General features: G+C 35.9%; 2 protein-coding genes across 3 annotated transcripts; both read left to right on the top strand.

The window, feature by feature from the left end:
* The first annotated feature begins 1,576 nt into the window (after positions 1-1,576).
* On the top strand, positions 1,577-6,465 carry LOC125215871 (DNA replication factor CDC6B-like). 2 transcript variants are annotated; one of them, XM_048117447.2, is made up of 17 exons: positions 1,577-1,824; positions 1,964-2,066; positions 2,168-2,388; positions 2,715-2,789; positions 2,858-2,961; positions 3,144-3,250; positions 3,337-3,396; positions 4,017-4,090; positions 4,440-4,490; positions 4,647-4,696; positions 4,895-4,994; positions 5,168-5,257; positions 5,417-5,479; positions 5,558-5,653; positions 5,767-5,856; positions 5,943-6,035; positions 6,121-6,465. In XM_048117447.2, the coding sequence occupies exons 1-16, from the start codon at positions 1,642-1,644 to the stop codon at positions 5,973-5,975; spliced, it is 1,500 nt and encodes a 499-aa protein (XP_047973404.1). In that variant the 5' UTR covers positions 1,577-1,641; the 3' UTR covers positions 5,976-6,035; positions 6,121-6,465. The 2 variants fall into 2 exon arrangements, with proteins under 2 accessions (XP_047973404.1, XP_047973403.1); XM_048117446.2 differs by having other exon boundaries at positions 2,165-2,388.
* A 1,931-nt stretch (positions 6,466-8,396) lies between these two features.
* Positions 8,397-11,874, top strand: LOC125215407 (biotin carboxyl carrier protein of acetyl-CoA carboxylase, chloroplastic-like). Its single transcript, XM_048116812.2, has 7 exons — positions 8,397-8,739; positions 9,697-9,750; positions 9,872-10,005; positions 10,102-10,408; positions 10,722-10,793; positions 11,362-11,427; positions 11,679-11,874. The coding sequence occupies exons 1-7, from the start codon at positions 8,593-8,595 to the stop codon at positions 11,700-11,702; spliced, it is 804 nt and encodes a 267-aa protein (XP_047972769.1). The 5' UTR covers positions 8,397-8,592; the 3' UTR covers positions 11,703-11,874.
* Positions 11,875-14,180: the final 2,306 nt, after the last annotated feature.

Genomic DNA, 14,180 nt, shown 5'->3' with positions numbered 1-14,180 from the left:
ACAGAGTCGAAAAGTGAGAGGCTTAAGCACCACGCCCACGAAGACGGCGGCGAGCGTTGGAAATCCGTTTCCTAAAGGGAGCGTACCCTGGTTATGCCCGCGATTTGCTGGTGGAGACAGATTTTTTGACGAAGAAGGTTGCTAGTTTTTTAATTGTTTTAATTTTTAAATTTATTTTTTATTTAATTATAGATTAATATTCTAATTATGTCAAAATGTAGTTAATTAGCCCTGACCGTTCATTTTTTAACGGAGCCGTTAAAAAGGGACTACTTTGGCAATATTTTTATTTGTTATGGACCTGTTTTTCAAAAAGTGAATGTTTTAAACCGAATTGATATTTTGGCCATATGTTTAAGACCAAAATTAACCTTTACTCTATTTTATAACATAATGGATATTTCCAATAAATTTTAAAGTTAGTCGTAAAAATTTGAACAACTTTATACTGAATATCTCACCAAGTTAGTATTTTTTTTTCAAAATATCATCAAATATGTGCAATCAAATATTTTATGTCTGACTGTCATATTCTAAATTCCAAGTAATCATATTATTCATCTAATTAATATTATCTTCTTAATAAGTATTTAGTTTATGTAGCAAATATTTTAAATAAAAAACTTTGTCTAGTTAATTGGATTATAAAATGACAAACTTTGGTATAATTTGATAGGTTATTTTTTATTAACTTTAAGATTTTATCAAAAATCGCAAACATTGTAGCAAATTTATCACGAGTTAGGCAAAAAATTAATTTCGTTAAAAATTCACTATAAAATACATGTTCATGATTTTTGCCATCAACTTAAAATATGTAGGAAATACTAAAATTTGGTCATGTTTGTGATTTTAGAGAAACATCCCAATATTTATACTTCTCAGCTTACTTGATTTGTAAAGTTAGTCTATTACTTGAGTCGTTTATTTTTTATTATCTTATACTCCTATTACTCTATTTTATCTCTTATTTTGAGGTCTCTCCTACTTAGGTCATCTCCAACCATTTACGTCAAATTCAAATTCATTTTTGAATATACGTCACACCAAAAAGTAGTTTTACTCCAACCATTTACACCATCTTTAAGTTTACACCATTTTTGAGTATTTGTCTAACAAAATTTTGAAGTAAACACCATATTTAGTGTTATTCCATTAAAAACCCTAAAAATGGGTTTGAGTTTGGTGTACGGTTGGAGAAATTATCTACACTAAAAATGAGTTTTGATGTACGATTAGAGATGGTCTTAGCAGTATTTCACTGAATATATAGTTTTAATAAATTTAGTTTAAAAAATAAACGCATATCTTTATACCACACAATAGCTTTCTCGAATCTCGATGATGATAAAAAGGTTAAATATATAAATAATAATGTTTGAAAATACATGTTATATTCATTTTGAGTGAAGATTTTAGATAAATGAAAAAATAGCATATTTTCATACACCGGGTCGGTCCGGACCCGATTCCCGCCCCGCAACTCAAATGCCTTCCCGCCATTCATTTCCCGCCGCATTAAGCATTTATAAACTCCAATACTAAAATTCTAGCTTCTCGTTCTCAATCCAATAGCTGCACTCTCAATTTCTTCAACCTTTTACCAGCTACACAGCGTCCGATTCCAATCACGATACAGATATGCCAGCCTTCGCAGCTCGCCGCCATTCCCCATCGTCAGATCCGACCTCAGAGACCAGAGTTGCCGTTACTCCTCGGAAAAACCGCCTCAGATCCGATCCGGATGCTGCAATCGCATCGCCGCTGCGTAAATCTCCTCGATTGTGCAAAGAAGGAAGCCCTAATAGCTCCCCCAAGATTGAAGTGAGCTCTCCCACTCCATAAATCTCTGTGTTATTTTTCAGTTATCTAGATTTTGTAATTTGATGGAGAGTGTGATATATTGTTGTTAAACCAATAGTATTTCTGAAATTTTACTTTGGATTTTCACCGATTACGACAGGTAATCAGAAAATGCCTGAAATCATCATTGAATTTGAGTGGATCGCCTGAGAAGAAGCAATTATCGGAGGATTTTGTTGAGAGACAGACTTGGGATCCAAGAGGTTAGTGTTAATTATAGATATGTATTCGGTTGTTTTGGGTATGAGAAGTCTGATTTGTTTCGGATTAGTTAGTTCTTATATGGTTAAATATTTGCTAGCAGAGGAGACGCAGCTGAGAGCTGTTAATGAGGCATTGCATCTATCAACTGCCCCACCTAATGTTGTATGCCGTGAAAATGAGCAGAACCGGATCTTGGATTTCTGCAAGAAATGCGTTAAGGAAGAGAAGGCTGGAAGTCTGTATGTGTGTGGGTGCCCGGGAACTGGGAAGACGTTGTCGATGGAAAAAGTAAAAGTGATGCTTGTGGATTGGGCAAACAAGGTACTCATCCATGCTGCATCTATAATTGGTTTTTCTTAGTCACATTAAATTTGGTTAGCATGATATTCAATTTGTAATAAGTTTCCCATTTCCATTGGCTATCTGAATTTTGGGCTGCTAGTCTAGGCTGAAATTAAATGTGATTTTCAAATTATAAAATTTCATGAATCAGGAACCCCTCAGATTTTTTTTCTTTTTATCTTGATTAGTGAATTTGAGCTTAAGTACATGACATGTTCTGTTTGTGGTCAACACTATGATTCTCCTACTATCCAGCGATTTCAGCTCGTTAGTAGTCACATGTGTTCTCTTTTATGTGGGAACAGGAAGGTGTACAGCCTCCAGATGTATTGTCAATCAATTGCACTACTCTTGCAAACATGAGTGAGATTTTCAGCAAGGTATGTTGATGCTATGTATGTGTGATTTCAAACCAAGGTCTCAGAGTATTAATACCTTACTCTTATAGATTCTTGGTCAAACTCATTCTGGGAAGAAACCTAGTCCTTCTACATCATCTTTGCAGCAGCTTCAGAAATTGTATTCTCAACATACACCTGGCATGAAGATGATGTGAGTGTCATGTGCTAATTTTCTTGTTCCTTAAGCTTAAGGCGTGATAGTTCCCATTATTATACTACAACTTATTTCTTGATTCTGTAAATCTTTAGTTGGCATTAATAGGAAGGTCATTCAAGTTCTCCTAATTCTGTTGTGTTTTATTAACTCACTCAATACGTCAATTATGGTTACAGATTGGTTGTAGCTGATGAGCTGGATTACTTGATTACCAAAGACCGAGCTGTGCTTCATGATCTTTTCATGCTAACAACTATGCCTTTCTCCAGGTGTATTTTGCTAGGTATGTTAAGCAGACCTTAAAAGCGCGAAGTTCTAAGGTCATCCACTCTGAGAGTTGGTTTTAATCTCATTAACTTATGTATGCAGGGGTTGCTAATGCTATTGACTTGGCCGACAGGTTTATCCCAAAACTACAATCCTTAAATTGTGAGTGCTTGGTATGAACCAGCTCATTCTAGTAATCTGCTTATTACATTCATTTTCGCTGCATCCATTTTTTTATTCCCAAACTCGGAGGAAATAATTTCTCCACATTTGGAGGTTCTAGTCATACATCATGTAATTATAAGGATCTACTGGAAAAGCTTACAGATTGTAATACAAATATGTTCTCCTTGTGCTTGAGTTGCTTTTCTGGTTCGTAAACTATTCTTGGAAAAGTTAGTTGTTTTCTTTCCTTGTAATTTTGTAAGGTTGTCTCAGTCTTGCTGAGTTTGAAATTTAAGGATTTCAAATGAATATATTGTGTTTGAAATCCACCTAGAATTCAAATGTACTTCCACTCCATCCAAATCTGTCAGAAGAAATATTCAAAATGAAACTGCCAAACTGGTCACTGGTGGATTTCAAATGTACTAGAGAAACAACCACCATGATTTCAAATTGATCATTAACCCTTGGTTCCAATTGTAATCTAAAAGGTTTTCTGCAGTATTATATCTTTCCTGTATTAGGTTTCTCACATATTCAATTCTTATAATTTTTCATGTCTGATTTAGCTTACATGTGGATTCTTGGCTTTTGGTTGATGTATTATATGTTTCTAGGTAAACCTATGGTCATAACCTTTTGTGCCTACTCCAAGGATCAGATCATCAATATTCTTCAAGAAAGACTAAAGGTAAGCCTTTAGTTTTCCAGCTTTTACCAAGACATTACTGGATGTACATACAGGAGTAACATGCTTTGAATTCTGAAGGCAAGTCTATAACAATAGTTGACCTACTGAGATCAAGTTAATTGAAGGCTCTTGTTTATTTTATTCTACTAATCAGTTCTTGGCATACCTCCCTAACTTTAAATATCTAAAAAATAGAATAGATGGAAGGTTAAATAAAATGGCAAAGAACATTCTAACTTTATCTCATCAGCAGTGCATCTAAAGATGTATTCTCTGAGATCGTATAATGCAGAATTTGTTTTTCTTGGATAAATATCATGTCAGTCTAACATAACTGCAAATTTGACAGGCACTTCCCTATACTGTTTTCCAGCCACAAGCACTGGAACTCTGTGCCAGGGTGAGCTCAATTTCTTTTCCTTTGGAACTTTAAAACAGTGGTTTCTCTTTTAAGTCTCTCTTCAAATTCATTGCTCCTTACGGGTGCTAATAGGGGTCAATTTGACATGTCTTATTAGTTATTAATATTCTCAATGATGTTTTTCTGTTTCTGCAGAAAGTTGCTGCAGCATCTGGAGATATGAGAAAGGCTCTTGCAGTGTGCAGGTTGGTATTTTTACACTTATGTTTGCATAGCCATTTTTTCTATGTTGGGTTCAACTGACTCTAAACCAGAGCAGTTACAGATAGATGCCATAATTTTAGGTCCCTCAGGAAAATGGATTTAAGTTACTATTAAGACCATATGCTGCTTATGTCCGCATTGAACCGCAATAACAAGAGCTGTTCAATGTGTTTTGTCAGGAGTGCAATTGAAATGCTAATAGGCGAGTCTATGTTATCATCAGTAGATGGGACTGACGATCAACAAAAGCCTGCTGCAAACAATATGACGTCTAATCAAGTAAGTACCATGAGAAACATTATTATCTACTTAGTCTTCTAATTCTACTGTTCTACCCAGAATGTTCTGTTATCAAGTTTCGCGTTTTGACATCTGTTGTGAAACCTCTCTTCATGTTATATGCACTTTGAAGATTTCGATTATGCCTTTTAAGTGCTTGGGGACTTTTGCAGGTGAGAATACATCATGTTGCTGCTGCATTATCAAAGGTGTATAAATCGCCAGTAATAGACACAATTATATCACTGCCCCAACATCAACAGGTGGGATAAATTTGCAACATGCTGGGATTCTTTTATGATGGCATACATTATGTAGTTAAAGAATTTGATAAAATGTTACTACTCATCAATCTTAACAATTTACACTTTTCTTATACTACGTCTATTCATATGCTTTTTTAATGAGAGCTATTTCCCCAGATCATCCTCTGCTCAGCTGTGAAGCTTTTTCGAGAAGGAAAGAAGGGCACAACCCTCGGAGAGGTATGCTTCCACCAATCTCAGTACCAATATAAATCTTCCTAACGTTGGGATTAAATGCCACTCATTATACTGCCGCAGTTGAATAAATATTACGTGGATGTTTGTAAATCGACTATGATCCCTCCAGTTGGCATTTTGGAGCTCTCAAGTATGTGCAGGGTGCTAGACGACCAGGTAAAATATACTATATTATTCATGACCATGCAAAAACAGCATTCTACATGGCCATGTCTAAATATTTCATATATGTTCTTAATCTCATGGGAATAAAACATTTGAAATTGCAGGGAATTCTTAAACTTGGACAATCAAGAGAGGATAAGCTAAGAAGAGTGACATTAAATGTTGACGGAGCAGACATTGTTTTTGCACTGCAGGTACTCTATTATGCCTATTTTAGTGCTTGTGTGAGTTGTTGTATCTCCCAAGTTGTATATTTGATCACAAATAATTTTGGGAACAGGGAGTTCGATTCTTCCGGAACTGTCTGAAGTGATTATTTGGAAAAGAGTCGTGATCCTTTGCTGGTTGTTAAACCATATTAAGGAGAGGTAAGGTTAGTAAACCACATCCACATTCATGTTAATACACTTTTTGGTTGCATTTATCACAATTAACTCTCTCTCTCTGATCATGTATAGGCAAACCAACATATGCAGCACCTACATTTGGTCAAGTATGAATTCATCTCTGTGGTCTGTCGTAATACTCAGATGCAATGTATAAATTGAAAAACGAGTGCTTGAAGCAAATGAGCTCATATGGATGCTTGAGGAAGTAAACACAACAAAGAGGATGAAATGGCAAGCAAGGAAATCATACACTGTAATGTGTAGAAGACTGAGCATTATTTTGACATAAATTATACTCCTAAAATAGAATATAGTAGGTTATTTTTCAGCAGTCCATCATTTGGCTGCGGGTTCTTTTATATAATCAATAAGAATGCAATCAGTTTTTTTGTTATTAGAAATACATTTCCATTCTTCTGGAAGAGACTTGACTACTGATATAGTATGAGAATTATTTTTGGTCTCAGTAGTTACAAGTATAATTTTTTTACATTAAAAGTGTAAATATTTACATGTTCTCATTTGCAATATTACCAGTGGTTTACAGAATATAGCAAGAAAATTTGAGGCTGTTGTTGCACCGTTACCACTTCAAAATAGCACGGAGGTAAATGCATATTCATGTACAACACTCCGAACTACCTGATAGAGACTTGAACCCTACAATGAACCTGGCGATGAATGAGCAGCCCGACCGCGCCGAGCCTGCCCCCAATCCATTCACGCCCAAAGAAGTGAAGATCCATGCAAATTCTTCAATATCTTTAGTTTATTTTTATTTCCATAGTTAGACTTATTTCTTGTTATTAAAATACGTTATATTTTGCATTCTTTTGATATCTTGCAAGATATCTTTTGGGTCTAGATTAGGATATCCTCGGTTTTCTTGTTAGTTCTTTTCCGAGACAAACTAGGAGTCTAGGGTTGCAGATTTTATAAATAATAGAATCCCATAGATAATAAAATGATTGAGAAATAATAGACAAATTATTCTCATTTTCTGGTTCTAGCGGAAATCGTCCTCTAGCACCTCAACTAGGATCTATCTTGTTCTTCGTCTCACTACAAATCGTTGGTGCTCTAGTCCGATAGATCAAAGGGTCTATCACTACTACCTCTCCTATGCAAAATTGGTAAATAACGGGAGATAGAGAAAAAGTGATTATAGCAATATTATTGAAAAATGAAATTCACTTAGGCTGTGTTTGGTATATGGAATTGGAGGTGTGAAATTGGAATTGGAGCCTTCAATTCCAAATCTAGTGTTTGGTATCATAAAATTTTTTGGATTTGGAATTGAATTACAATTCCAAATCTTCCAATTCCACAATTTGAATTCCATATTAAAAGTAGTGGAATTCTAAATATTTATTAAATTACACACACAATGCATAATTCTTACACACAATGCACATACACATTCACACACACACAACACACGTTCACACACACACTACACACATCCTCACACACACACACTACACACACAACACACACACACACACTGCACACACACAGGCCACGACACACACACAGCGCGCACACACACACAACAAACACACACACAGCACACACACAACAAACACACACACACTGCACACAGCGCACACACACACTGCACACACAGCAAACACACACACACACAGCACACACAACAAACACACACACACACACATCACACACACACACAACACACTCACATTCAATTTTTAAAATTCAATTCCTTATCAATTACTCTCTCCGTCCCTGTTTTAAAGTCACATTTAGAATTTTCCATATTTGGTCATACAATTTTACCCCATTGTTCATCAAAATTACATCAAAATACCATTATCTACATTAAAATAAACCAAAACAAAAATAAAAAATCAATAAGTAAAAAAGGGACCCACCTTCAACCATCTCACTTCATTTATTACACGTTCTACCATCTCACTTCATTTATTACACACTCCACCAATTCTTTAAAACCCGTGCCATAACTAATTGTGACTCCAAATGTGGGACGGATGAAGTATTTCATTTTGCCAAACAAAGGATTTAGAATTGAATTATTCCTTCCAATTCAATTCCATAAAATTCCAATTCAATTCCAATTCCAATTCCAATTCCAATTCCAATTCCAATTCCGTGTACCAAACGGACCCTTATTAGATTTTTTTTATTATATGGATGCAACTAATTTTTATAGATTATCCAGAATGAGAAAATATGATTATATATTTATATTTTATGATTATTAAATGGGCCGAAAATGTTGATTACCAATTTACCACAAATCCACAATGAATCGGCCTTTTGGAGGGAAAATCGGCTACATGAAAACGACGCCTTTGCCCCTCGACCGCATCGCCATCTCTCTCTCTCACACACACACATCGTTTCTTCTTCTAGTCGAACTTCATTCCTATCGCCTACTTCTGCCTACCTAATTCTTCCATATTTTCCATCGGATTCAATTCTACGATTGCAATTACATTCCTTCTTTCTACGTTGATTCATCGTTTACTTTTGTTGCTGAAGCAACAGTAATATTAATCAATGTCTTCTTTTAGCGTCCAAGGCCCGAAGGTTTCGCCTCTCCTGGCTGCTTCATCGCAGCCGGCTCAGAGACGGCACTGTATTGCTTCCTTTCCTCGATCGGATTGCAGATCAACTCCTGCATTGACAACAACAGCTCAGTTGCAGGTAATTTTTGTTTAGTACTGAAAAAATTGCTTCCTGTAGCCGTTTAGTTCATTTTTGCAAGTGACATGTATGGACGCAGTTTTGTAGATTGGATTGAGTAGTACTCTAGTTTGGTTGAACTTGTCAACTTGAATTTCAATTCCACTCTGGTTCTTTATTGCCAGCCATTCATATGGATATTGCAATTTAAATCATGTGTTGTTATCGCATTATCATGTGTATTAGTTACCTACACATAAACTGACATGTGTGATATAGATAGTAATATCTATTTCATATTTTCATGTGAATACAACACAACGACAAGGAGAAGGTGTCGTGCTAACCATCAGTCTGCATACAGCAGTGAAGTCATGAAGTTTCTCTTGATGCAGTAATAGGCATTCCTGTTATTCAATTAGTTCCAGTGAAAGACTTTAATCAGTGACCAAATTTACAAGCCTTATTATGAAGTGATATATCAAGACTACGAGAATTCGAAAGATGTTGCCAATCTCAGAGCAGCTGTTCAGAGAACACATTAAGATTTCTGTTAGGCATCTTCGGTTTTACATAGCAAACTTGCGATCTCGTCACAGATTTATCATTTATGCCAATTGATGGTTAATGTATTTCTCATAATTTGAAACGTCCATTTCTTGGTTAGGTGGTAATTAGTATCATGAATATCGTCCTTTACTTTAATTTCGAACCACTGATTTTCAAATGGAATCAAAACAGTTAGTGAATGAATATAGGATGCGATAATGTCCCATAGTCCCACTCTTTAGATTTTGTTCAATTCGACAAATCTTAAGCTGGAGACAGAAAGACTTGTGTTGCTCTCAGTATTTCATGTCTTTTAACATGTTTGGATGTGGAAAGTCATAGAATGTTGCAGACTTGCAGTTTAGAGAAGATAGAAACAATGATGTTTAATTAGTATATAATGGCGATAAGTTTCCTCCCTTTATGCAGGGATGTAGCCGCAGCCAATCAGATACCTTTAAGGTCTGTGCTCAGCTTAGTCAGGTAAGATGGATGGTGATGCTGGTATAACTTGTTTTCGTTTTCTTCGTTTGCTTTTCAATTCTCCTATGCTTGATTTTCCTTGACTGGAGGATAGAGCTGAGATTTTTCCTACTTTAATTAGGCTGTGGTCGAAAAGGTTCCAAATGCTACTCCAGCTCTAGAGACAGTGCCTATCCTAGAATCTGAAAAGCAAGATGGAGTTCCAGATGCATCCTCTATTTCAACTTTTATGAACCAAGTGTCAGATCTTGTCAAGTATGTAAACCAAATTGCGTAGAATCTGGCCACGTTCTCTACTTCTCATTCAATCTCTATTAAAACTTTTCCTTTTCCTTTTCCTCGCATGTCCAGGCTTGTGGATTCAAAAGATATTGCGGAGTTGCAGCTTAAACAATTAGATATTGAAATCCTTATCCGGAAGAAGGAAGCACTGCCACAGCCATCAAGTCCAGCTCCTGTTTACCTCATACCACCTCCTACATACCAGTCTGCACTAACACCAACCACTCCTTCTCCGGAATCTGTGGCCTCTAGACCGTCATCATCCACTTCAGCACCTGCACCAACAAAATCAGTGTCATCACATTCCCCATTTAAATGCCCAATGGCTGGAAACTTCTATCGCTCTCCAGCTCCTGGTGAACCACCTTTTGTGAAGGTTTGCATGGAATCATGAATGTATACATGAAAATAATTTTTCAGATATACTAATAGTTTCTATTTTTCATATATCTTATTTGGTGTGAGCTCGATGTAGGAGGACTTTCCCAATTTTCTATATCTTTTTATCTAACTAAAGTTTTATCTAATGACCCAATACTTCTATGTTTAAAACTCGTAACTTTATTTAAATCTAGGTTTACATAGAAAAAATAGTTTAGACCATTTTATTTTTATCCGATGCATGATACTCTGGTTTTTAGCTACCACGTGATTGTCTATTTTCCTTTAGTTTTTCCTTGATTTTCTAGGTTGGGGATAAGGTGCAAAAGGGACAGGTAATATGCATCATCGAGGCTATGAAACTGATGAATGATATTGAGGTGAGCTTTATCTCTTTCATACAATTTGTTCGAGTTTCTATGTTCTTATTTACATGGTGGATACATGTTTAGATAAATAGTTTGAAATTCAAATTACATGAATTGCTCTAATTCGGTGGTTCAGCTTGAGGGAGTTTCTGAAAGCTTATGGTTGAGCTCCTTGAGATTGTTGATTCTATATTACCTAAAATGTTGTAGCAATGATGAAATTCTAGAAAAATACTACTCCCTCTGTCCCACTATAAGTGAGGCGTATTCCTTTTCGGGCCGTACCATTGCAAGTGGCACATTTCCTTTTATGCTCTCTTTTACTTTATCATCTCTCGTACTTTCTCTCTCTTCATTTAACTACTAAACACCACTACCTAAAAACCTGTGTCCGAAAGAAATGTGTCAAATGTAATGGGACGGAGGGAGTATTAAAAATTGAATGGGAAAGCTTTATGATTTGTTCAGATATTCAATTCAATTTCTGCTGAGTGCTGAAATATGCTCAACTTTGTTTCATTATTTTCTTTCGATATGACATTCTTAGATACAATAACATTGGGATATCTTTTATTTTCAGGCTGATCACTCTGGCACTGTAGTTGAGATTCTTGTAGATGACGGCAAACCTGTCAGCTTGGATACGGTAAGCTGTTTTCTTTGTCTACTGTTACTCGCATCTCCATTTTGAAATTTGTATCGTGTGGTTGCGTGGGAAGCTAATAATCCAATGCTAAAACAGCTTTGATGTCGAACCGATCATATTTCCTTCAAGTATGATAGAATGATACATCAATTAGTAATTAGGATATAGTCAATATGTGAATCTCAAACATCATATATATTCCACAGACCTGCTATCTCTTTCTTATAATTTAATTTTTTTTTCCTTTGCAGCCTTTATTTATAATCGAGCCATGAAGAACCAAGTGCACCTCTCATGAAAAACAACAGTTAAAGCTCTGAAGTATGAGATTTATTTGCCTTCTTGAAATATACACTGTGAAATTAGGACAATGCTGTTCTTGCTGTAATGATGTTTAGTGATTCTGGTGTTAATTTATAATCTTCAAATAATAAGTATTTTTGCGCACACCAATCACTACGTTGCAGATTAAAATTCATTTAGATGGTTAACTACAAAATATTCACTTTTATATGAAAGAGAGCTCACATAAGTTTTGTTAAATAAGTTACATTCAATCTTGGAAAGAGAAACAAAACGTACCTATTGAAATTTGAATTTAGTGTAAATAGTTGGAGTAAAACTACTTTTTGGTGGGTCATATACTCAAAACTCCGAGTTTGAGTTTAGTGTAAATGGCTGGAGACGATCTTATCCCGACATACTATCAAGAATCAACGGTTCATCCACTTTTCACTCCATATTAAATGGTGCAGTGAACGTGAATTGCCCGAAGGCAAAAACTGTCGGATCGGAGAAGGCGTTGAGATCCCATCCGCATATGAGGGTGCAGTCCTCTAGTTAGTGCAGGAAATCCTCAAGTGCATGTTGCGGCACCTTGATGCGTGGCTTTTTGCGCTGGTATTCCTGCCATGGAAGAATCGACACTACGAAGCTGGTTAGTGAAGGAAATGTCGGATCCTCTAGATCTCTAAGAAATAAAGAAGAAATCGTTGATGAGAATGGAAATGTTTTCTCTTTCAAGATCTACTATATATGAAGTATATATTTAGAATTCAAATTCAAAAATAGATATAAAATTGAACACCTTCGCACACATTTCACACACACATAGCGCATGCACACAATTACATTCACACACATAGTACATACACACACACATGTTGCACAAATGCGCGCACTCACACAACACACAGTGCATATACAAACACAATGTGATGTGTGTGCAATGTGTGTTGTGCCCTATTTGAAGTTTCTTCAAATTTAATTTTATGATCAATTATTTCATTATTTTTGCAAAAAAAAAAAAATGATTTGGAAATTGAATTCTAATTTCGTGTAACGAATGGGCTCTTAGTGCCTAAATTAAATCAAGAATGTCATTGTTTGGAAGGAGAGTTTTGTTATGGAGGAAGAGCTTGCCGACCGGTTGGCAATTCGATCCAACCGACAAAGAGCTCATCGAATTGTGCCTGTCAAAAAAGGTGCGTTCTGAATCTTTTCCGGCTAAGGTCACGAAGGAGATTGACACTCACCACTTCTACCATCACCATCCTAAATGTTGGTGCAGATTCGATTAATTCATTCATTAATCATATTTCGAATCATATATACCTCTATTTGTTTCAAATTCTTTGCATTCACAGCTCGAAGCGACTATTTGGGGATTACTTCTTGATCAATGGAGATGAATATTTCCATGGAAGAATCGACACTATGAAACTGGTTAGTAACGGAAATGTCGGATTCTGTAATCTATAGGAAATAAAGAAGAAATCGTAGATGAAATTCTATAGGAAATAAAGAAGAAATCGTCGACGAGAATAGAAATGTTTTCACCTTCAAGATCTACTGTATTCGAAGTATATATTTAGAATTCCAAAATATCTATAAAATTGGACACATTCGCACACATTTCACACACACATAGCGCATGCACACAATTCACACATTTCACACACATAGTACATACACACACAACACACACATGTTGCACAAATGCGCGCGCACACACAATTTACACGGTGCACGTACAAACAAAATATGAAGTGTGTGCAATGTATGTTGTGAGTGTTCGAAAATTCTTTACATTTAAATATATGATCAATTATTTCCTTTTTACCAAAAAAATGATTTATGGAAATTGAGTTACAATTTCGTGTACCGAACGAGCTCTAAGTGCCTAAATTAATTCAAGATTTCCATTGTTTGGAGGGAGAGTTCAGTTATGGAGGAAGAGCTTAAGCTGTCGGCCGGTTGGCGATTCGATCTAAGTGACGAAGAGCTCGAAACAGGTGGGTTTCGAATCTCTCCCGGCTAAGTTCATGAAGGAGATTGACTCTCACCACTTCTCTCATCACCATCCTAAATGTTGGTGTGGTTTTGGATTACTTCATTATTTTATCATATTCCGAATCATATATACCTCTAAGTGTTTCGAATTCTTTGCATTCTTGGCTCAAAGCGACTATTTGGGGAATACTTCTTGATCCATGGAGATGAATATTTCCATGGAAGAATCGGCACTATGGAACTAGTTAGCGACGGAAGTGTCGGATCAAGTAGATCTCTAGGAAATGAAGAAGAAATCGTCGATGAGAATAGAAATGTTTTCACCTTACAGATCTACTATATTCGAAGTATATATTTAGAATTATAAAATAGCTATAAAATTAGACGCCTTCGCACATTTCACTCACACATAACGCATGCTAACATTTCACACACCGCATAAATAGTACACACACACACAC

The sequence above is a fragment of the Salvia hispanica genome, chromosome 3, assembly GCF_029641045.1.
Source record: "Salvia hispanica isolate PSC_SH4W2 chromosome 3, Shi_PSC_v1, whole genome shotgun sequence".
NCBI lineage: Eukaryota > Viridiplantae > Streptophyta > Magnoliopsida > Lamiales > Lamiaceae > Salvia > Salvia hispanica.
Note: the sequence above shows the minus strand (reverse complement) of the source record. Positions and strands in the feature narration are given on the sequence as shown.